The sequence below is a fragment of the Acipenser ruthenus genome, chromosome 19, assembly GCF_902713425.1.
Source record: "Acipenser ruthenus chromosome 19, fAciRut3.2 maternal haplotype, whole genome shotgun sequence".
Classification (NCBI taxonomy): Eukaryota; Metazoa; Chordata; class Actinopteri; order Acipenseriformes; family Acipenseridae; genus Acipenser; species Acipenser ruthenus.
Genome location: NC_081207.1, coordinates 7,379,775 through 7,404,106, shown reverse-complemented (window position 1 = coordinate 7,404,106; position 24,332 = coordinate 7,379,775). Strand labels below are relative to the sequence as shown.

General features: G+C 38.3%; 1 protein-coding gene across 1 annotated transcript; it reads left to right on the top strand.

Annotated features, from left to right (window-relative positions):
• The first annotated feature begins 203 nt into the window (after window positions 1–203).
• On the top strand, window positions 204–22,536 carry LOC117424359 (MYCBP-associated protein-like). The gene is made up of 19 exons (XM_034040616.3): window positions 204–646; window positions 3,588–3,706; window positions 3,792–3,954; window positions 4,113–4,219; window positions 4,461–4,644; window positions 5,081–5,196; window positions 5,845–5,995; window positions 6,580–6,698; window positions 7,389–7,501; window positions 10,406–10,514; window positions 11,951–12,143; window positions 12,363–12,550; window positions 12,930–13,076; window positions 16,743–16,940; window positions 17,359–17,495; window positions 18,280–18,401; window positions 18,999–19,111; window positions 19,451–19,630; window positions 22,342–22,536. The coding sequence occupies exons 1-19, from the start codon at window positions 580–582 to the stop codon at window positions 22,438–22,440; spliced, it is 2,625 nt and encodes an 874-aa protein (XP_033896507.3). The 5' UTR covers window positions 204–579; the 3' UTR covers window positions 22,441–22,536.
• The last annotated feature ends 1,796 nt before the right edge of the window (window positions 22,537–24,332 follow it).

Below are 24,332 nucleotides of genomic sequence, written 5' to 3'. Positions count from 1 at the left end.
ACACATATTTTCAGGTGGGATTGTAAAAGGCAAGATCCTTACAAAAGCGTGGTTTTCACTCACGATGTTTTTCAACCGCTCCCCTAACTAGTACTGCAATTAACTGTTTTATTCATAGAGTCGGACGTGAAATAAATAATAATAAAAAGCTTGCATGTTGTAAAAGGCACATGTCTGTCTCATCTTCAATATAGACATGCCGGTAGGTAGGTAATGCGGCAGTCGTTTCGCATGAACCATTTATTTGTCGGGGGATACTAAACAGTCCTAGCTTCCCTTTAATTTCTGCCTTCTCCGACGTTACGGCGGATGTGTTATGGTGTTGTCATGGTGACAGTCAGTCAGCAAGAGGCGCCGCTAGACTGAAAAGTAATGCAGAATGACATTTTAGAAACAGATTTTACAAATAAATTAAATTATAAAACAACACCACTGGCCGTTGGTTGAGAATTGCTGTGTAAAATATGACTGAAATAATCGGTATTTTTTCATCCTAAATAACGTTGGTTTAACTTTATTAAAACAAATGTATATATAAAATACAATAAACCAAACTGAAACAGTGATACTGTATTTTCAATGGCGACCTCCAACAAAGCTACTGCTAAACCAGGAAAAAGGGATACGAGACCTAAAACGCCACCAGGTAAGTGCGTGCTACCAATATTGTATTTATTATTATTGAACACATATCGTGAGCTAAACCTTGTTTTAAATGTAGTACAGAACAGCCTTTGCAAACGAGTCAACTTATCTGTGTAGGCCAGAAACAGAACTAGTAACGAGCACATTATTTATGTTCATTTGTGTTTTACAATGTTATTCTTCGGCCTGGGCGATTGCTCAAAACATTCTCAAATCGTTTTCAATCCTATGAACTCTTCATTGATAACCAGACCCAGTTTGCTTACGGTCCAGAAAGGTTGGAAGCCTTTATGGCACTAATAAACGTGCAGCAGCAGGAGGTTATTATTGTCACCTGCAATCTCTGCTGTGGCTTTTGTTATACTGATAATATTTTACAAGATACAATTAAGAGGGCTGATATTTTCAACAAGTTATCAAGCGTCTTAAATCTGTAAAACCGTATGGGGCACTACTCAAATATGGGCTGAACTTGTGGCTATTTTTGTCAAATTAACAGTTTGAATTTCATACATTATTCTGGCCTAATGGTTAATTCTGACCTATTGGCCAGGCCCAATGTCTTCAACAAAAAAGTAAAGCAGGCCTCAACCTGTCCTGCCAAGTTTCATCTCCCAGTGGTGCATGTATCTTCTATAGAACAACATGTATAGCGTTGTGCAATACAAGCTGATACCCAACAGAATTCAGAGAGTTTTGTGGGCTTTCTGGCCATTCTAACCTATAAATATATACAATGTCAAGGTATCGGGGTGTACTACTACCAGCAGGGTAGTTGCAAGGGCAAAAATAAATACATCAATACATAGTCACCTTGTCTGAGGCAAAACAAGTTTATCGTCTCCCATGTAAACAACTCAGATGGCAATTTATGCTTCACATTATTTAGAATGCTTTAATGTTTTTCAAATCCCTTATACATACATTTATATAACTCAAAACCAACATTGACAGCCAACTCCAGGATTCATTAATGGGTGATTATAAGAACATAAGAAAGTTTACTCGTTTGGTTGTTAGTAGCTTATTGATCCCAGAATCTCATCAAGCAGCTTCTTGAAGGATACCAGGGTGTCAGCTTCAGCAACATTATTGGGGAGTTCTGAATGCCCCTTTATCTAATCTCCATTTGTGACCCTTTGTTTCTTTTTTCAGGTTGAAAAAGTCCCCTGGGTCGACATTGTCAATACCTTTTAGAATTTTGAATGCTTGAATCAGATCACAGCGTAGTCTTCTTTGTTCAAGACTGAATAGATTCAATTCTTTTAGCCTGTCTGCATATGACATGCCTTTTTAACCCGGGATAATTATGGTCGCTCTTCTTTGCACTCTTTCTAGAGCAGCAATATCCTTTTTGTAACAAGGTGACCAGAACTGAACACAGTATTCTAGATGAGGTCTTACTAATGCATTGTAAAGTTTTAACATTACTTCCCTAGATTTAAATTAAACACTTTTCACAATATATCTGAGCATCTTGTTATGGACCTGAAATTACTCAATAAAGGCAGAAACTTGACATGGGTTTTGGAAACTTTTCTATATAGCCTAACGTTTGATGACAAACATGATAAAAAAATAATGCAAATGGAAAAGATGCAGTATTTACAGAAATCTTTAGAATCACATTCAATTAAAAAATATGCTTACTAACAGCTATTTTAGTATTTCTTATTCTGTATCATAATATAATTTGAATAAAGTCCTCCACCTCCAGCTGATTCATGACATAATTGACCTCAACCTAATGTACCATGGTTGCACAGTCAGTTCTTTGTTATGCTGCCTTCAGTCAATTATCTCACGATACAGGCAGTGGACTGGGAACCAGGGAGCCTTCAGTTCTATTTAAATAAGATTTCATTTTGGGTGGTCTACGGAGGAATATCTGTGCTTTCTGTACTAGCTGAGCAACATTATTAATTTAAAAAAAAAAGGTAAATAGAAACTGCAGGCAACAGGTAGTCAACTACTGTAGTTTGTACTGAACATCTTGCTTCTGATTGAGATAAACAAAAAAAAAAACAAGAATCCCAAGAATCCCCTGTGCATATTATGTATTATTTTGTATTTGATTATGTTTTGAAGGATGGGCGAAAACTCGTCCACCATTATTTGTTATTGTTTTTAAATACCTCTCGTGAGAATGCATGACTGTTGGTTAGTAATTATTGAATTAGCTGACAGTCACGCACACTTAGTAATTAAGTAATAGCCAGTTAATCCCTCGGCCATAATATCAAAGACCTACAGCTTTGGCTGCACGGGGTGGGTTGTCCAGAGGAGAAAAGAGACTAAAAGTAAACAATTGCTACTCGTGCTGGCTTTAAACCAGCATGATACTTGTTACCATTATTGTTTGTTTGGTTTGGCCCTCGTACCTTTTGCTTAATGAAAGTCTTTTGTTTTGTTTAATAAATGCGCCGCAGCGCTTTTCATACCCCAGTCTGCTACTGTTGTGTGGTTTCAGTTCCTGGTCTGACGGCATCCACCAGCCATCCTGTTCACAGTATATCAACAAGAGGATAGAAAATAGTCTCAGGAATTCAAGTTTTCATTGTATTTAGACATTCCAGGTTGTATTAATATTAACCACACTAAAACCAAATGCATTAGTTTAGCAAAACACACAGTACCTTATTTTCTATTGTTGTCTCAAATCTTTCTTAATTGAAACCATCTCTAATTTTAACATTAAGGTCCAAATGAAGCGGCTTTGAATTAATGAATTGATTTTATGAATCTTAAATGTATGAAGCTAGAACCATTAACAAAGGTCAAGTTTTTATTTTATTTTTATTTTTTTACTATATTGTGCATGTGATTATTTGATTTGTATTCCAATTGTGACAACTCAATATATGCTTTGAGTTTGGACGTAAAATATATGATCCGAAGCCTATTCAAAGAGTCTTTTAACTAAAATAATGTACCTGTTTCAGAGAAGAGGTCAAAAGCCTCTGATGAATCCCCTCCTGTTTCCGAGGAACAACCGAAAAGCCCCACATTGAAAGGGGATGATATCCAAGCCCTTGCGATCAAGGTGGAGGACCTAGAAAAGGTATAAACTGTATTGACAATCACAGAGTAAAAGCATATTCCTTAGGGGTCTTTTTTTAATCAACAGAGATTTGTTCTTTTTTAAGCTTCACATTCCCCACCCCCCTAAAGACAGCCAGAAGTTAGCTGCTGTCACTAGGCTCCTTGTTCGCAAGAACAAGCCTAAGGAGGATGAGAGGAGGAAGATCCACCTGGTTGTGGCCAGACCCGCCCCTGCAGATGCAGCGGTCCAACCACTCAGCTACGCAAGTAAGGGAGGAAAAAGGCAGTGTGTATATTGTTAGATCCTTAATGTGGAAACCGCCACTGTTAAAAACATGTCTCCATGCTTAATCATACAAGACAGTCATCCCCCCATGTAACATAGAAATGGCATTAACGAATCATTCCAATGAATTCATTTTTAGGTCATAGCGGCTCTCGCTTTGAGGTCAACAGAAAGATCCTTCCACACAGCATCCTTGGAAGCCTGGCAGACTTTAAGAAAGAAGCAGTGTCCAGAGGAGATACTGAGGTTAGAAAATACAGCTTGACATCCATAGCCTATCAGAGGGTTGTGTGTTTATACAATTATAAATAAACATTTAGATAGTGAGAAATTTGAATATAAAGTACTGCTATACAAATCTATAGTAAAGATGGCTCATTTAACCAGCCTTTATTATACAGTAGATAGCTAAATTTAAAAAAAAAAAACATTTGCACAATTTGCAAATTCCCTCTTACTGCAATTTATCCATCTCTCCTGTATGTAGTTGGCAGATCTAATCCCAGACCCCCCTGATCCAGGGAGCAGGGTGCTGACTCTAGGGGGCTGTGGGAAGCAGAGTAAAGCTCCAGTCAGAGAACAGCCAAACTTGCCTGTCAGCCAGACACATGCCCTGCAAAACTGGCAGCAGCACATGGCAGAGAGGAAAAGGCAACAGGGCTTCATCTCCAGTGAGTACAATTACTTGATAAGTTGTTAAAGACTTATGACTGCTTTCACAGACCCAGATTAGCACAAAACATCTGTGAAACCAGACGTATAAGATCTATAGCATTACAAAATAAAATGAAACAGTGGTATGAGCAGCAAAGTAGGTATAAAGTTCAAGTTTGATACTTATATCTGCTTTACAGGAAGTACATTTATTGTGCAGTGTCAGGATAAATGAGCTTCACCAGACTCCATGTGAAAATAAAGCCTTCAAATAGTAGTTTCTTTAGTTGTGTAATTACAGATGAGTTAGTTAGTTTGTTTAGGGTGTATACAAAATGACACAAGACAGACTTATTGGATGCTGCTGAAACAGCTATACACAGAGGTATCAGGCAGATATGAAAGTAAACTACAGAGCCAGAATACACAAACTGAAGCTTTTTCTGCTGACAGGTCTGCTCCAAAAGCCAGTGGAGAAGCTGGTAATGAACGAATCCGACAACTTCCGACAAACACAAGAGCAGCGCGACGTCATCGACCGCAGCCTCCCCGCACTGCATTACGGGAAGGTACGTTTTTAAAGAGGTTTCAACTTTTTGCTGTACAGAGCCCTAAAAAAAAAACGATGCTTTGTTCTGACCACTTATTTTCTATGCATTACATACTGAACATTGCATTTCTGTGTTGCCCCTTCAACATGAGTCAGTCCATTTCCATGGCAACACAGTCTTCTACCCTGTGGGAGAAAAAATATATTATATGTCTATACACATGATCTGATCAAAAAGGAAAAAATCGTGCACTATATTTGAAAAAAGCCCTATGTAAAATTCAGAAATGTTGCATCAGGGATTTCTTCCAAGCTCATTTCCACCTTTCAGTTGAGAATGATTCATGTAAAGGCAGTCTTGCACGATATGTTGATCCATCTCTCCTCTTCTGCACTGATATATACATAGTACAGTTTACAGATATGCATATAGTGGTTTAAATTAACATTGAGACTGTTTACCCCGGGAGGAAAGTAAAAGCTAAAAGAATTTGAGCAGTGTAGTTTTAATGGTCATCTGCAACTGTAATTGTCTGCATTAAAAATATATACAGTTATATTTAAATTAATCTGAGTCCCTGTCACTTGTTAACTAGTACTAGAAAAAATGTGCGAGAGCTGATATTTTGGTTTTCCAACTGATTGCTCCTTGCCATGTGTTGTGCAGGGTTATCGTAGGGGCAGTGAGTTCTGGAACCAGCCTCAGCGCATTGGGGATGAGCTGACTGGCCTCCCCATTACCCTGACCCAGACCGAGCAAGGATACCCAGAACCTGTAACCCACATTGGGCAGCCCCGTAGCATCCGCCTCGAGACAGGTACATGCACGTCACTCAGTCTCCAAAACTTCAAGTTAAAGATCTCTAGGGTTTTAAAAGCAGCCTTTCTTATTGCACTGTAGCAACAGAGTCTCTTATGCTGTCGTCGCTGGACAGAGAAAAAAGCAGTTCCTGATTTAACTGTGGCAAAGCACAGAGGGCATGTGGAGACTCTATAACAAGACATTGAAAATGACTTCTCATATAAGCATTTGTCTACATTGCTACTAAGTTTATTTTTAGTACTACTATGTGGTTACTTTTATGGATGAACGCTGATATCATTGGACACTCATGGAGGAGCGGGCTGCTCAGTAGTGTTTTGTCTTCGTTAAAGGTGAACAACTTTTATTAGAAATAGAAAAGTAGAACCAAGCATTAAGAATAGGGCCGGTAAAGCTAACGTAGCAAATGAGGGTAATGTTTTAACACTTACATTTGCAGGGGTTAATTCAATTTGTCAGCCTATCCATTGGCTTAGGTAAGGAAGTCCAATATTATCTGTAACTGGGATCTGTTAAACCAGCCACAAATGTCAGATGTACTGTTTTAAAGTCTACACCTATTTGTATGGTCTTGTCTAGGCACCATCCTTCCTGAGAATATGGACCCCAGTCGCCGCCCCTGGGACAAAAGCCTGTACCTCCTGCAGCGTCGAGAGGAACTCAAATCTGTCCTAAAGGATCTGGACTTTAGCCAGCCAGTAGGTGGTAACTGTGGTGTAGCATTGCTTATTTTGATTGCTTATTTTCATGGCAGCAATTTGAATTTTACTTGGCGTTAATGAACGTTAATATAAATCAGCTTGGTACTAATTAATACATTTCATAACCAGACTACCTCTTGCTTACAAATGCTTCCATCTGCCTATAATGAGGCTCTAATAGTTTTAGCCCAACACACCTTATAAGGCTTGCTGCCAGTATGTGTGCTGGGGATGCAAAGTGTGTAAGCCGAGTGCAGATAACCCAGCGTGCCAGGTCCACTGCAGCTAGCCGGCTTGAGAGATAATTCAAATGAATTAACTTTAATTAAGTACCAGTACCATTAATTCAGGAAACAAATGCTTCTAAAAAATAAAACAGTTCGTAATGTTCTGTATTATTATTATTATTTACATGTCCTTGTAATCAAGGTGCTATATCTCAATGTACTGTCCTGTATAAATACATTGCAATGTGTGAATAATTAAAGTATGCATGTCATTTCAATGGCAATGTGCTTATTAGTAGTAATGCGGGTGTCCTGTCCATATTGGAGATGTACTTCTATCGGATTTTGATTGGATTATTCTTTGAAAAGTTTACAGATTTGAGAGGTAACATGTATGAAAGTCTTGCATTTCATTTAAAGGTTGATAGATCTCTCTGAAACCCCCCCTCTTCCTATACAGGATATAGAGGGTCTGGAAGTCATTGGAATTGGGCAGCCATTCACTTCTGTCTCTGTGGAGTATCACCCTATCGAAGGGGAAAAGGAAAGTGAAATGGATGAGAAAGAAAATCAGTGAGTTTGTGTTGTACTGTAAAATGTGGTTCAAAACCCCCTTGACAAGTTCATGGATAAGCTGTGGGTGGAAATATGTACCACAGCAGAGTGAGACTTACTGTAGGTGTAGTATGGAGTAAAGGAAGACATTTAAAAAAAAAAAAAAAAAGAGTGTAAAAATCTGATGTAAGAGACTGCAAATGATGCATTTATTGAAGTGCTTGAAATTCATGAGGGTAATGTCTTCCCTTGGATGTAAGCTATTGTGCACATGCTTTGGCAATGCCACTGTTTTGAGTCACATAAGGTGACAACCATACTGTAATTTTCCTTATGGTCAACTGCTGCAGTGTTTCATTGCTCTACGGTGCATACATGTACAAATAGATAACTGGGCACCAAAAAACAGTTTTATGGTTGTCTATTTTCAGTATTTTAAAAAACAACTAAATAGCATTGTAACGATCACTCTGCACAACTGAGAAGCAGTTGCACTGTCCTCCCTAAGGAGATACTACTGGCCCTATTCCTACAGCTAAATAAGTCAGCAAGAGTGACAGACAGCAAAAGCAGGGACGTCAGAGGTGTCAATTTCATGAACAACCGGTTTATTATTCTGAACAATAATGTCAACAAATGAAAAAATGAACAAATGAATGAAATGAATAATGATAAGAAAGGAATTCAAATAATTGCAGGTAACAGGTAAGAATAAAGCTGGTACAGATTAGTATGTAGGAACAAACAGAAGGCTAAACAGATTCACAAAGTAGAAATGAATGGTGTCCGGAGGGTCTCCAATAAACCCACTCACCAACACAACCCACACAGATAGACAAAAAGTAAATAAACAGATACAGATGAAAAACAGTGACTTGTGGAAACAATTACATTTAACAGTCTCTATGGCAATGGTGGGAAAATGACAGGTAGACCCAACAAGTCCAGTAATAGCAGGGTAATTGAAATCCATACAAAGTAACAAAATAACAAAAAATACAGGAAACAAAGTATCAAATTAAAGTAGAAAAAATCCAAACAAAAAAGAAATGATCTCACCCACAAATAAGGAAGTCCAGCAAAGTGTCCCTAAATGATGGTGATTGTAGAAGGTTGAAAACATTGAAAATGTTGAGACTGTCCTGTAGTGTTGAGTTGAATGGTGAACAGTTGTTTGGAAAAAATCAGGAGGATCAGGAAAAAATGGAGACTGTCACACATAAAACAACAAACACTAAACAGACCTAGAAAAACAGCTAAACTTAAACAAGTAACAGTGAAAACAAAAAGAGGAGTTTAGACAAAGTGCAGTAACAAAAGAAAATGAATGGATGCACTGGAATTATCTAAGGATGTTAATGGATTCACTGAAATTTAAGTAGAGAAAATGCTGTAGTTTAATGGATTCCTCTGAGAAAGGGAGTCTCCCTCAGGCCTGATTAGCTAGCTTTAATACAAGTGATGGCTACTAAGGAGCTCTGAGATTGGAGGGGTGGAAATCTGAATGAGCCAATGGGGAGAGAGGATGAACAAAGGTTGGTTGCAAGGAACTATGGGAAATTAAGTTTTAACCTGGCCAGGCTACTGACCCTAATTAAAGGGACAGGAAGGTGGTACAAGTGGAGCTCTGGAGAGTGCATCAGGGACAAGATTCAGACTACCTTTCCTGTAAATAACGGTAAAAGTGAATTGTTGTAGGCGAAGAGTCCAGCAGGTCAGTCTGGAAGAGGTTTTTGGGTTATTGAATGCCCAGGAGAGTGCAGCGTGGTCAGTGACAACCTCAAACTCCACCCCCTCCAGATAATGCTGCCATTTTTCTACAGCCCACACGACAGCGAGACACTCCTTTTCAGATGTGGAGTAGTTTTTTTCGGCAGAGTTCAGTAATTTTGAGGCGTAGGCTATTACCTTCTCATCATCTCCTTCTAGCTGAGTCAGAACCGCTCCAAGTCCTACATCGCTGGCATCAGTAAAGACTTGGAACGTGTATGTTTGTTATTTTGAACTTCAAATCCGCATTGTGTAACACAGGACTTATACAGCAGTACACCTACATTCTGAAGCAGCTTATTGGGGAGAAATTACTTTCCAATATCCCTTGCTTTAGATAAACAATCTATACCAAAACAAGCAGGGCAAGCATTTCAGTGGCAATCTACTTTATATACTGAACTGCTCAGTGTGTTCAGGTATTGGAACAAACCCTAATTGTGCTTCAGCTGTGGCACTGTCATCCAGACAGCATCCAGAAAGGCAACTCCAAACCTGTACATCCCTTGGAGAAGTATTACAGCAGCAAAAAACTTTGATTGCTGTCCCACCCCCTTCCCAAGGACATTTCCTGATACGATAAGGTGTGGAGATGTCTCTTTTCACTGCAGGAAAGACTGTACTGTACCAAGGCTTCTGTATTGCGCATTATTGCATGGAAGTGTATATCACATTGCGGTTTCAATAAAGGCAATTACACAGATGTTAAGAAAGGAACCTTGTGGTTTCACAGTTCGGCTCAATTTGCACTTTTTCGGGTCTCGAAATGAGGGGCCAAGGAATAATTCAGATAGTAAACTGCTTCTCATTAGAGGATAGAGTATTCAGACATTCCCTTGATTTGGGGTTGTGGGGATAGGTTTGAACTAACCAGTGGTTCCCAAAATATAGCCATTATTAACCACACAAATCAGAAGCCAGAACTCATTCTCAGTAAGGAACAAATATTCTGATGGTATCAAAAGCTTGTGCTAAGAAATGTGTATACCAAGTTTTTTCACGATTGGATGAGCAGTTCTCTAGATACAACTAAAAGATGTGTGGCCTTCATACAGGCACTTTCTATGCCATGTAAAACACAGGTAAGCAGGGTGAAGACAGCAACTCATTAGTATGTCTTAAATGTTTCCTATCTATGTATTCTCATTGTAGAGACCCTTTGGAGGAGTACCCTGATGTGATGATGGAGGCCATCCTTGTTCCTTCCATTCAATTCTGTGGGCAGCCTGCCCAATGGATAGGCACCACCGACTCACATAAGGTGCAGAATCATGCAGGTTTAAATATCCTGGAATGTGAATATTAAATAAAAAACAGTTCTTAAAAATTAAATGGACTGTAGTATGTAATCATGTTTAGAGAAACACTGAAATCGCTGTAAAAATAAAAGCTTTAATACAGCAATCTGCCACAAGACAGAGTTATGCTCTGGAAATGCAACATAACCAGTAGAGTAAAGTGTCACTTTAGTCACAATATTGATTTTTACACAGTGTTAATCCCATTAACCCTTGTACTCCCACCCTCAACCTCCAGTGTTATCCTGAAAAGGTCTTTCTTAGCTCCCCCAAAGTTATTTCTGTTTATATTATTTTTAGATTTGCCACTTGTCTTTTTGCTTTTGTGTGGGTTTGTGCATTATGTCACACGGGTTTCTTGTGGGTTTTATGCATTATGTCAAATAAACAGATTCATCTCCTCATTAACATCTAAAAATAGATTTTCATGGGAAATATCAGGGATGTGCAAATAAAAAAAATAAAACTAGTCACAGTTAATAATAATAATAATAATAATAATAATAATAATTATTATTATTATTATTATTATTATTATTATTATTATTATTATTATTTATTTATTTATTTATTTATTTATTTATTTATTTATTATCGGACGCCCTTATCCAGGGCGACTTACAAAAGTTACCACAGTATGAAGTATTGTAAAATATCACATTACAGGTTATCATTACAGAATATCATAATACAGATAAGAGCAGACATGAAAGTACAATAAAATCAATTCAAGTAAGAGCAAGATAAAGCATACGGTAACTTAAGTAAGAGTGAATTCGACTAAGTGCAGTTAAACCTAATAGTAACTATTTGCTTATGAGTCCAGTCCAGTAAGAACAGGTAGTAAGTACGATAAATGGATGAGAATGATTTTAACAGTTACAGAAAACGTGAGTACAGATACCTGTGAGAGAAGTCAAATACAAGATATAGTGTAAATAGTTATAGGTAGGAGCAGTAGTAGAATATAGCAAGGTATGGAGCAGTTCAGTGCAAGTACAAGTTGATGCAAGTACTGGTACAAGTGGGTGCCATATAGTCCAGCATGGTCGAGAGTTGTGTTTACAGATGCTGTCTGAACAGGTGTGTCTTGAGGAGGCACCGGAAGGTGGTCGGGCTGAGCAGTCCTGATATCCATGGGTAGGTCGTTCCACCACTGAGGGGCAAGTGTGGAGAAGGAGTGGGCTCTGGAGGCTGGGGAGTGGAGGGGGGGTACAGCTAGTCTGCTAGTCTGATCAGAGTAAGGTTTTTTAATATGAAATATAGAGGTAGCTGTAAAAACTCAGTTTAACCATTTACCTGGTGTTTTTGCTTCTCTGAACTTCATATGTGCAAGCAAGGAGTGCCTCATTATTATTATTATGACTTTTAAAAACTGTTTGGGTTTTTCTTTTCAAAGGGGGAGGTTGGGATTGCTGCTCGACTCACATTTGAAGCTTTTGTGGATGACCGAGCCACGTCCCATTTGGATGTGACCAACGACGGGAGTACAGCAGTTTACTACAGCTGGAAGAGACTACCCCATCCTTCGAGCTTCAAGGAGGTACAGAGGGAGCGCCACGTGCAGAGGTTTTACTTCAACACTAGTGGAGGTTAGTGATCTGGAGCTGCTCGTACCAGCAGTGACAAAAAGTCATGTGTATATGTATGGCTGAAAATATAATTACTTAAAATTCAACACTTACTGTATTATTTACTATATTTTGGTTTAAACATTTTTTCATATATGACTATTATGCCAATCCAAATCTATTTTGTATTAAGCTTATCCAAGAAATCATTTTAATTATTGTATGCCTGCATTGTTGTAGGTGTGATTCTGCCAGGAGGCATGCAGAGATTCCTCTTCACGTTCAAGTCTGGCATCGCTGGTATCTTCAGCGAGTCGTGGGAGCTGTGCACTCACCCAGTTTTGCTGGGGGGAGCCTCTATGGAGGTGACATTGAGGGGAGTCGCCCTTTATGAGGACAAACTGGTGGAAGTAAGACAGTCTATACAGGTGGGTGAAGCAACACGTTTTACAATTTTGTTATAATCTTCTAGATGGTGTTTTTTGCCCCCTTTTATAACATTTTATATAATCTAATATTTATACAATTTAAAAGTTGAATACATTTTCCATATTCTTATCTTCTTTTTTTTGTATCTGCCATCAATATTTACTAGTTTAGTCATAATTTTAACAATTATTTTAGGTATTACTGAAGTTTTACATATATCTTATTTACACCGGAAGACCCTATATGAATAAGTGTCAGTGACAGATTTAAATCTATCTCCTTAAAACAAGACATTTTTTCCCAGTTCCTCCATAAACAAATAGAAAATACTAAAACTACTTCTAATAATGTGTGTGAATATGTCTTCTGTTTCTGCAGAGAGAGCTGGAGGCTAAGGAGGCCTTGGCAACTGTAAAGCAAATAGTGGAAACGTTGGTGGCGGGAGTGCGGACCCCTGAGCGCCCATGCTCCCCTGTAGACTCCTACATCACACAGGAGGAGATCTTCCAGAGAAAGAACCTGAAGGTAGGCAGCAGCATTGTTTGCTGTAGGCTCAGCTTTGCAAAACACTTTGCAAATCAACATCATTGCAAAAATCAGGAACAGATTTTCTTCAGGATTATTATTTCATTCTAATCCAATCGGTGCTATATGTCCAGTCATCTATTTCCATGAAGGATGAGAGAAACATCAAGAGAAATGTATACTCTATTATGATTTTCATAAAATGATTTCTAAAGCCCCTTTCACACTGGCACTCCTACCCGGGTTCTGGCTACCCAGGTCAAAATCCTGCGTAGTGTGAAACCACGTACCTGGGTTGTACCTGGGTTAGCCTGGGTCGCGGCATGCTTTGACCTGGGTTGAGCGAGACAAAGTGCATGACGGCCATTCGTAAACCGAAGCAGTAACAAATAGCCATGCCTGCGTGAAGGATTCACTTCCACAAGGAATATTTCTGTTTATTCTATTTAGCCATATTTTTGTTGATTGAGACCCACCATGTGCCAGATTGCAGCAGGGATGAAGAAACATTTGTTGTAATCAACATTTGGGCCGACAATTCAATCCAGAGAAGCTTGGATGGAAGCGTCCATAACAAGCTGCTTCTGGGGCATTGATACACGCATTGTGTACTTGCGTCTGTCATCCAGGTCAACCCTGCTTTATCAGTAACAGTGTGAAATCACGTAGCTGACCCGTATGACACTGGTCCTGACCCGGTTAGGTTCCGACCCGGGCAGAGAATGCCAGTGTGAAAGGGACTTAAGCCTTAAGTTAGTCCCTTCCTCAGCAGCTACTCTTTTACCGCATACAACGTCCTGCTTTTTTTTTCTTCTTTTGACATTTAAAATAAATCAATAAACCCAGACAATAGCACACATTCATCTGGGTTGATTGGAGCAACAGTAGAGCATTTTGTACTATTGATTTTTTTTCAATTATACAGTGAGTAAGTCCTTTGGGGAGCATCCAGATGAAAAGTGTGCATAGGAAACCTAAACACTCAGGTATCCCTTTACATATTGTTTTAAAACCCAATGCTGATAAGACTAAGGAATTATGTGGCATGCTAAAGCGCTCCAGTGTCATTCGGTCTTGGAATCAAGGTCACTTGGTACGGTCTACTGTTTGGATCAGCCTCTGATTGGGTGACAGCAAAGCTGCCTGAGTCAGCTGTGTTGTACAGCAGAGCTGGGTAGTGTAGTGCTGCATGGTTCAGAAGATTTCTTAGCGTACATCTTGTAATAGTAACAGATATTTTGTGATCTTGAAAAGGTTCATGTGGAACAGCTGAATAACAGTTTACGGTGGTGCCAAAACAGGTGCCTTTGGGAAAGTGGTTATTATTATTATTATTATTATTATTATTATTATTTATTTCTTAGCAGACGCCCTTATCCAGGGCGACTTACAATCGTAAGCAAATACATTTCAAGTGTTACAATACAAGTAATACAATAAGAGCAAGAAATACAATAACTTTTGTTCAAGCAAAGTACAAGTGTGACAAACCACAATTCAATAATACAGCAGATAATAGTGATAGTTACATCAGGATATGATTAAATACAAAATACTACAGTTTAAACACTTGGCAGATTACAGTATTCTGAAGTACAGGATTAAATGCAGTAAAATAGGGGGCAGATAGGAGCAAAATAAAGCACATTTACATGAAGGGTGATAGTGTCCCAGGATACAAACAGAGGAGTTCTACAGGTGCTGTTTGAAGAGGTGAGTCTTAAGGAGGCGCCGGAATGTGGTCAGGGACTGGGCAGTCCTGACATCTGTAGGAAGGTCATTCCACCACTGCGGAGCAAGGGTGGAGAAGGAGCGGGCTCTGGAGGCAGGGGAGCGTAGAGGAGGTAGAGCTAGTCTTCTAGTGCAGGTGGAACCTAGACCAGGAGCTGGGTAGCATAGTTGGTGAGGAGTGCGCAGGTGTAGCGGTGATGCAGTGCTCAAACAACGACAACACAGTGTTCACGGTCCAAACAGTTCTTTTAATTGTTGTCAAATAATAATGCTTGCAACTACACAGCAATGGGTTTCAGTCCCGAAATAATAATACAATAATATAAGCATGTGGTTAAAACAGTGGTTAACAGTGGTTAACAAAACAAATACAAACACTCAAGGTTTTGTTTTTACTCCTTCCTGGTTCTTTCATAAAACCATAACAAAGGAACAGATTGCATCGTCACATCACCTAAAATACCCTTAGTCACGCCTGCTCCGATAGGTAGTTCAGTAATCCTCCAATCCTTGACTGACACATCGCTTACCGTACTAAGACGACGACTTCTGGTATTGTGACTCTGCCCCCTTCCTGGATGGCCGGCTTCCGACTGACCCTGGAATAAACTGCTGAACCATCCAGTACGAGGCACACTGTTCCTGTTATACCGCGCCCTCACAGATCGGGAGGGAGATTGTTGACTAGGATTCATTCGTTCTCTTTCACAGTGCCACTTTAGCATTATGTTTTTAAAAAATTGGAAACAACCCAGCAGCTCCATAGAAATCCTATACATAACTTAGATTACATAAGTGTATTGATAAACTTTCACCGTTTGATCATTTTCATTGTAATCTAGTCGTCAGAATACAGGGATTCCACTGTAGTTTCAAAATTATAATTTCAGTGGAACATGCAGGTAACCATGGCCATTTGAAAACTGTCAAATGTTTTAAGAAAGCTCATTCTGAAGAAGCACATAAGGATTTAAAAACAGTAGTAAATGACTTGCATCTAATGAAGAGACGATGGAGACCCAGCTGTCTGCTGCTCTTTGGCACATGTATAGTGAGTAGTAACAAATGACACTGTCTCTTGCAGAGTGTGAATGTATTCCTCTGATTAGACATCTTAAAATCCCACTGATTTTTAACACCTCTTCACAGAACATACTTGTAGGCGGACTGAAACAACATAAAATGTAGGTAAAAGAAAAGGTACCATTAACAGATTAAAGCAAGTGTCTAATTTATACAAGACAAGCAGACCTCTGGGGTATAATTTGGATGTTTATCTTTACGTCGCAACAGATTTCATTACACTAAATTACATTCATGAGCAGAATGATCCAGATTATTCAAAAACCTACGTTTTATATACACATTTCGTTTTGTATTTTGAGATCACCAAAGAGACCCACTGATCTCCCTGGCTCAAGGAAATGTGGTATACGTAAATATATTTATTAAATACTAATGTTAACATACAAAGTCATCCCTGGAGTAGGTCCTACATATCTTCCAAATGTCTGAGCTTGTAGCTTCAAGTACAGTACTGTTTGTTCAGGAAATCCGAATGTTTGACTCCAAAAGTCAGTTCAGATAACTTGGGTGGCAGGGCTTTCAGACACAGAGCGACTTACTTGTGGAAGGCAAAACATATTGGGATTCTGAATCTGATTTTAATCTTAATTAAAGACATTTACAGTCAAGGCCTTTTAAGATCATGTCTTGTTTACCATGAAAAAGGAAATAATCTAAAGCAGAATACACCTTCAGCACTGTGTGTAATGTTACCTGACACAACCAGAAAAGCTGATGAGATGTTTTGTTTGTTCAGTATTTATGTCAACATACAAGACTACCAAATCCAACTGGGTGGACAGGTCCCAATTAAGTGTCCAGGGGGCAATGCATATTGTGTTTAATTGCATTCTTCTTCATTTCCACTAGCTTTACTATGAGCATTCGACAGTGGAAAGTCTCAAACAACTGTGGGATCAGTATCTGGGCCCCCCTGCTGAGCCACTTACTAGTGAAACACTGACTACGGAGAGAATAACACCTGTGGAATCACAACTAGATAATATAGAGACCTCAGCAGACTCTGACAGACCAGTATGGGACCTTTCAATCTCCAGCTTAAGGGAGGTTAGTCTGCAAGACCAATCTAAATATAAGAAGAACTGAAGCTGTTTTTTGACCTTTTTAAATATTTGATTTCTTACCCCGTTATATACCTATTTATGTAAAGAACTGTCACTTTGAGATGATCAAAAAATATGTAATTTATTATGCATTTTAGTATAAATCTAAAATAAACAGAACATGCATGTCTTTTAAAATAATTGTAATTTGAACAGTTTTGTTCCCTCGCCAATGATATAATAAGAGATTCAGTCCACAATAGGGCACGTTTACGTGTTTTAAGACACTCCCCATATGCACAACGTAACTTATACATTAATATTTTTTGACTTTTAGAGTTCTTAGTGGTTTTAAAACTGTGAGACATGTTAGTGTACGTTGTGTGCAGTTTTTGACTTTTACTTTGTTTTATGTCCTACAGTCAATCCTCTCACTGCCAGAAGAGGATGAGGAGGGCAGAATGTGCCGAGAGGAAGCACTTTCCATGTTTAACACTCATTTTCTGAAGCTCTGTAGCAATCAGTATCAGTCACAGCGGGACCTTCTCTACCAAATTGGGTGAGTGAAGAACACAAACCTAGTTCAGAGGCTTTCTGTCTGAGAGTCTGTGCCACTCTCGTTCCATTCCATCAAGAGCTTAAATTGTTCTAACTGGGGCAAAAACAAGCCTACAATACAAGCAGTAGCAGGAACAGTTAAAAATGTCTTATTGTGTGACACTTAGAAGAAGGTTAATTGTAACCTGCAGCTTTTATATTGGATAATAGGGGTTCTAAATGAATGCTGTCGATAACGTTAGGACCAAATGATGACACTTATTAAACGCCTATTTAAATTATTCACAGCTGTCCTGTTGCGTAGTAGCCATATTAAACAGCTGTACTGTACAGTTAGTAACATACGTATCCCGTATACACCATAGAAACACGCTTTTAGGCATAGTTTATTGGGCAGCAGTGTGGAGTAGTGGTTAGGGCTCTGGACTCTTGACCGGAGGGTTGTGGGTTCAATCCCCAGTGGGAGACACTGCTGTTGTACCCTTGAGCAAGGTACTTTACCTAGATTGCTCCAGTAAAAACCCAACTGTATAAATGGGTAATTGTATGTAAAAATAATGTGATATCTGTATAATGTGAAATCTTGTAACAATTGTAAGTCGCCCTGGATAAGGGCGTCTGCTAAGAAATAAATAATAATAATAATAATTATGGAAAATCCAACTGTGGCCCAATCACATTCAAGTTATTGCCAAATGATAACTGGGTCAAACACCACTCATGATCATGATCTTAACATTGGTGTTCGTGATTTACACAAAGGTGTGGCTTTTGCTCCTCTCCAGCCTGCAGCTGTGGCGGGAGACAGTGGACAGGATGGTCAGTCACTCCCTGCTTCTGAGGAGCATCCTGGGAATGCCTGAAAAGGAAGTCATGGGGGAGTATCATCAGGAGTCTTCCCTAACAGGTACACTGAAGTCACTGTAGGCTTATCCAGCTGCTGCTTCACAAATTAATTATATACCATTGCTATCTGTATGCATTCCTGCAATATCGTATGGTAATCTTGACTGCTAATTGATTGCCGAGCGTATTTGTAATAACTTTTTTTTTTTTTTTTTAAGCTGAACGGAACTTCTCCAGTATTGTATTTAAATAAAAAATCCCCCTTCAAACCAGTTTTCTGCATGCTTTCAGTTTACAGTCTAGACATGGAGCTATTGTTTGGATACAATACAGAGTATCAAGGTTTGTCTTACCAAGAGTTGTTGTGAATACAATGGGTCCTATTGTGAAACAAGTGCAAAGACAAAAGCACATTTTCAGAGAAAATTAAAACAAATTGAAAAAAGGTTTAATTCACAGTTGTGGCTTATAATTCATGTTTGTGATCATAGCTATTAATTATGACTGATAAACAATACTGCTGCATTTCTACAACTGTTGTATGACCATAACTATAATACTATAAGAAATAAAAAAAACAGATTGTGCATTTACTTTCTTATGGCCACATCTTTTTTGGATAGCTGTTTGATACTAAATTATGCTTTTCTGTTTGCAGTTGTAAAAGAGAAGAAAGAAGAAAAGGTGGATAAAAAGGGGGATGAGAAGAAAAGTGGGAAGGAAGATAAGAAAGGAGCAGCTAAGCAATCTGGAAAGGACAAACTCACAGAGGTGAGAACTGCAGACTGAATTTGAGAGCCACTAGAGGAGAGCAGTGAGCAACTAATGCTAAACACAGTAAACAAATCAGTGTTTAGGTTTTAACAGAATAATTGTCTGATAGTTCTTACTCTGCTATTAGATTACACACATATAGAAAGGAAGTTTAAGGAAATCAGTGACCCTTGTGACTGTCATTTTACACGCACACATGGTTTTATGTCCTTGCTTTCCCTGCGTATTAAATTCCAGCTTCATATTGCTGCAACCTATAGCTGCAATGAAATACCAGGCTTATGAACCTCTGTTGGTTTGGTGACTCTGGCCTGTGGTCTGTTTTCTAAAAACCAGGAACGTCCAGCTAGCAAAAAGGGAAAGGTGAAGGAGGAAAAGAAAACGGGGAAATCACCAGTCCCAGTTATCAAGTTGACGTCTTCTAGTGAGAGTTTCGAAAGTGAGCCGCCAGTATCACTCCAGGAGCCAGAGGATCCTGTCCTGCAGGACAAGTACCGCAAAAAGCTTGCCATTGAGGTCTGTGTTAATTCTCAATTGTATGTATACAGAGAAGAAGGTATTTGCTTGTTTTTAATGAAGAATTAAGATGATTCAGGCAGTTGTGGTAAACATACTAATATCTGTAACCCTGCCCATCCTGCTAATCCAAAATGGCAAGGTTTAGGAAACTACTTTTAGTGCTACAGCGATGCCACTGAACCTGCCTTACTGGTTCTGTTAGTTTTTCAAGTGCGTCTTAGAAAAAGCACAGTCATGACATTTATAATTATTGTTGCTTAATACCTGTATCTAGACAGGAAGACAGACAGATTTATTTTATTTTATCCTTGTAATATCAGGTTATTCAGTGTTGTTTTTTAAACCACTGTAGTCTGCATAAGTTGCTGTCTTCTTAAATATCTGGCAAGAAAATATGCCCTCTTGGCAGAGTTAAACAGTATCCAGTTCTCATGCAATCAGCAAGTAGCTTATGGATTCGCTATAAAATCCCTTTGTCATCAGAATATTGTTTTGTTAGTAATGGTAATATTCTATTCATGGACACTCATAGATGGGTTGTAAGTCCTTGAAATGTAAATTAGAACAGAGGAAACCAAAATGAATGATTGAGAACTGAAACCTTTGTGCAACTTTATTAACATTCTCGAGGCTCCCTTTTGATTGCAATGAACCTAGTTTGGTTCCCCACATCCTATTAAATTCTTTACCTTAGTTTGGGATATGCACATTTTTAAAATGAAACATTACAAATAAACTGCTGCATCCTGGTTCATGTGCTGTAGGTCACATGGTTAAATAGGATCTAGACTGTTTGAGGGAATTTGCTACACTGGAAGTGATTATGTACCAGGAAGCTACAGCAACTTTTCATCTATTGTGTTGTATTCATTATATATTAATGTAAAAAATAAGCAAAGAACCAAAGGATTTTTAACACAAGAAAGTGGAGTCAGTGGCAATGTTACTAGTGCTAATAAAACCTTTGTTAGAACGCTGTTAAGGGATAAGGAGAATATGCAGAATTTTATAAAACCAATACCGAATTAGAATAAATTAGAAAATCAATAAAAATACAAACATTTTTACTTTAAAATATGACCAAACCTCAACTTTCGTGTACTGTATTTTTTTTTAAAGAGATTTTTCTATGCTATACAGAATATTTGGTGTTTAGTTGACAGGGTTTGTGCAATCCATAAGATAAGGCTGCAAATGGCTTATTTTCTGTAGTACTAGTGCATTTAGCAACCATGAGTTTGTTCATGTCATTGCAGCATGTGTGCAGAAGTTTGGCAATTCAGTGCAATGCAGTAGAATTATGAAAGGCAGTATAGTTAGTGCTTTGAGTGCAGCACAGTGCTAATGCTGTATTGGTATAGGCATCATTTTTCATATTCATTTGTGTGTGTGTGTGTAGCGTAATGCAGTGTTGGTTTGTGCATTGACGTCACAGAGATGTGTAGCGCTGGTGCAGTGCTGGGCTTGTATAGAGGACAAGATAGGGGTTATGGCAGTTGGTGAAGTTTTCACAGCCAGTTGCAAAGGAATTCCTTTGATTTTATTCTCCATGTTGCCTCGTATAACCATGACAGTATGGAGAAATCACTCCTTATTCAACACATTCTGTCCCATATTGACAAGAAAGAAAATACAAAAATACAGCAACCATATTCCTATTAAAACTTGGAAGTTTGGAGGTATGACGCTGCTGATCTTTATGAAGGCTAAAGGAATTCATGTATTTAATAATTGATTATTCTGGTGCAGTGGAAAGGTAAACACTGCCCTAATGGATGAAGAGTGAATTATTTATAACTGACTGCTACAGGGGAAAGTATAAAGGCCATTGTGATTTTAAATAACAGTTAAATACCACGCACTGTCCCAGAAACAGTGCTGACCCGTTTTCCACAGGATTGTGAAACCTATTTATTTCTTACATAACACAACAGGCTTCCATGAGAGTCACATTTCTTTTGAACTCCTAACCAGCTACCGTGGAGCACATGCAATTAAAAGGCAGAACTAATGGCTAAAATGTGGAAATATATGGATCACTGCATTCAGCACCCGCAACGGTTATTACCCTTGCAAATGCTGACATATTTAAGACTCTATTTATAATTAGTCTCAGAATATGTGCAGTACATTTCAAGATTTATTGTCGTGGAGACACTAAAACACGTTAATGCAGAAGTTTTAATGCACTTTTAAACATTACAAGTGAGAAACTTTTAGCATATGTTTAAATAGAAATGCTGGTTTGATTTAACGTGTGTCTTCTGAAATGACACTTGTGAGATCTACGCAGAGAGAATGACAGGTAAGATTAATGAAAACAGTTCAGTTGCTATAACTGCTTCATGATACACTCTGTGCTAAGATACAATGTGAAATCAAGAAAATATATAAATCTGGTCATCCTGTTATACAATACATTCAGTTTCTCCAGCTGCTGTTTATAGTAAATGATACACTCCTAATCAGTAGCAGGGATGGACAGTAATGTAGCATCACTTTACGTTTCAAAGCAGTTATTTATGGGGCTTCCAGTGAAACTGTGATTATTGTAGTTGAAAATGGGCTTAATTCCTTTAAACTTATGTTCCAGAAAGTCTTACCAGGTATTTGCCTGTCTTACTACAGTAGGCATCTATATGTCATTGTAGTTGACTGTGCATTGTTGAAATCATATTTACCCCTTTTATTTTCTTTGTGCCGTGTAGGTTTTTGAATTGTTATCTGCCATGGTGGAAAACATGAGCGAGCTGTTTGAAGAGGCAAAACGAAGTAAAAACACCCTGGAAGGAGCAAGCTTTGTGTGATCCCTGCATTCAAGATCTAAACCAGCTTTCAGACAATCGCATTTTCAAACATGTATTGTGTTGTGTACTTAATAATAAAAAATTCCATTTTAATCATCTGTTGCGAAGTAGTCCACTTTTTTTTTTTTTAAACAAATCAGATTTCATAGAAACATGTTTGTTATCAAGTTATAAAAGCCTGTCCTTATTAAAGTATTTATGAATCAGTTAATGTATTAAATATATATTTTTTATTTTTTTATTATTGTTTCAATTAACCTGCCGATTTATACAAGATCAATTCAAATTTATAGCAGTAGGGGAATTGCAGACTTATGAACTTTATAAACTAGGGCATCAGCCAGGTCAGCACTGCAAGCATTTCATCACTTGTGCCAGTTAGTGCCAGCTTCTGATCCTTGTAGTTTGTGTGATCTGGGTCCAGCAACTTGCTGCACCTCTATGCTGTGTTCTGACCCTTGACTAACAATTAGAACAGAAAAACAGAAAGTAGAGCTAGGCCAACTTTACACCTACACCTAACAGACAGAGCTTGAGCTTCACAAAGCTACGTTTATACCTGAGTCACATAGAAATACAAAGAAACGTACAGCACGAGCTGTCCTATTATACCATCTGGTCTATGGCAGATCTAGTAGTGTATGCTGGTATTCTAGATCCCAATATTTTTTAACAATATGTTTTGTGTTAGAAAATTAAAGTGTTAACAATTTGGGTGAAGACAGCTCTCAATGGAACTTTAGAATTGGATTGTTAGTATTACTCAGTTTACGGACAGGGATTGAAAAAAATATAGAAAAACCTGCCATAACAGCCAGAAACACATCAGTTTGAAGTCCGGTTCAGAAGCAAAGACTGTTTCCTGTGTCAGCACATTTGAAACATCAGTATACTCTTGGATATGGAAGCACCTGCCAGCCGAGTGCATACTATCAGCCCTCTCTCAAAGCTTTATCAAATTATTGAGCTACATATTGTCTACACTTCTGATACCGGTCCAAACCCTGTATGTTCTTTAGCTTGTGTTGTATGCCTGAAATCAGATTCTGTGCTCAAATGCAGAGACAGTGCTACAAAGTCATGACCCTGTGCTGCAGTGTTTGTTTATAGTTTGGCATTTCTCAGTTGCAAAATATTACACACCCTATTTATGTGGGTGTCTATATATATATATATATATATATATATATATATATATATATATATATAATTAGACACCCACATTTATAGGGTGTGTAATATTTTGTAACTGAGAAATGCCTGACTAATATATATATATATATATATATATATATTGTAGAAGGAATGAGGTATACAGAGGGTACAATAAAATAAATGAAGTAAAAAGAACGGTTGTACCAAAACGAAAACGCTGTATAAATGGGATGTATTAAGAAGAATGTGTTGCTGGTTGTTTTTAAATCCCGTTGTGAGAAGTAAGGGATAGAGTGAACTACAGAACCCACAATCATTAGCGTGACCAGTCAATGCATACTGGGTAATTAGCGCAGGTTTAAATTGACTGGCAAAGCTAATGAGAGGGGGGTCGTAGGAACGGTGGAGAGTTCCGTGTTGATTGTAGAGACGGCGAAAATCTACAATATTAAATTTGTTGAAGTAGTTGGAGACGGCGTACGGTGGAAGATTTAAATTGAACAACGAAGCACAGTTCAGTTTATGAAGAAGGAAAGCTGTAAGCTTTCTTTTATTAACCTGAAGAGGCACTTCGGATTTATAAAAAACAACCAGCAATTGAAACGTCTTTTAAAGTTGGACGAAGTACAGAGGCTTAAAGGAAGGGTATGTAAACCCAGGTTTTGCATTGTTATTCATTCGCTGTTACCAGACAGACGGCCTGTGTTAATGTGTACAGGGAACTGGCGTTCTTTGTG

Coding starts and splice junctions, on each gene's coding strand:
- LOC117424359 (XM_034040616.3), top strand. CDS start 580: ATGGCGACCTCCAACAAAGCTACTGCTAAACCAGGAAAAAGGGATACG. Junction 5,197..5,844: donor CCGCACTGCATTACGGGAAG/GTACGTTTTTAA, acceptor TGTGTTGTGCAG/GGTTATCGTAGGGGCAGTGA. Junction 13,077..16,742: donor TCCAGAGAAAGAACCTGAAG/GTAGGCAGCAGC, acceptor CATTTCCACTAG/CTTTACTATGAGCATTCGAC.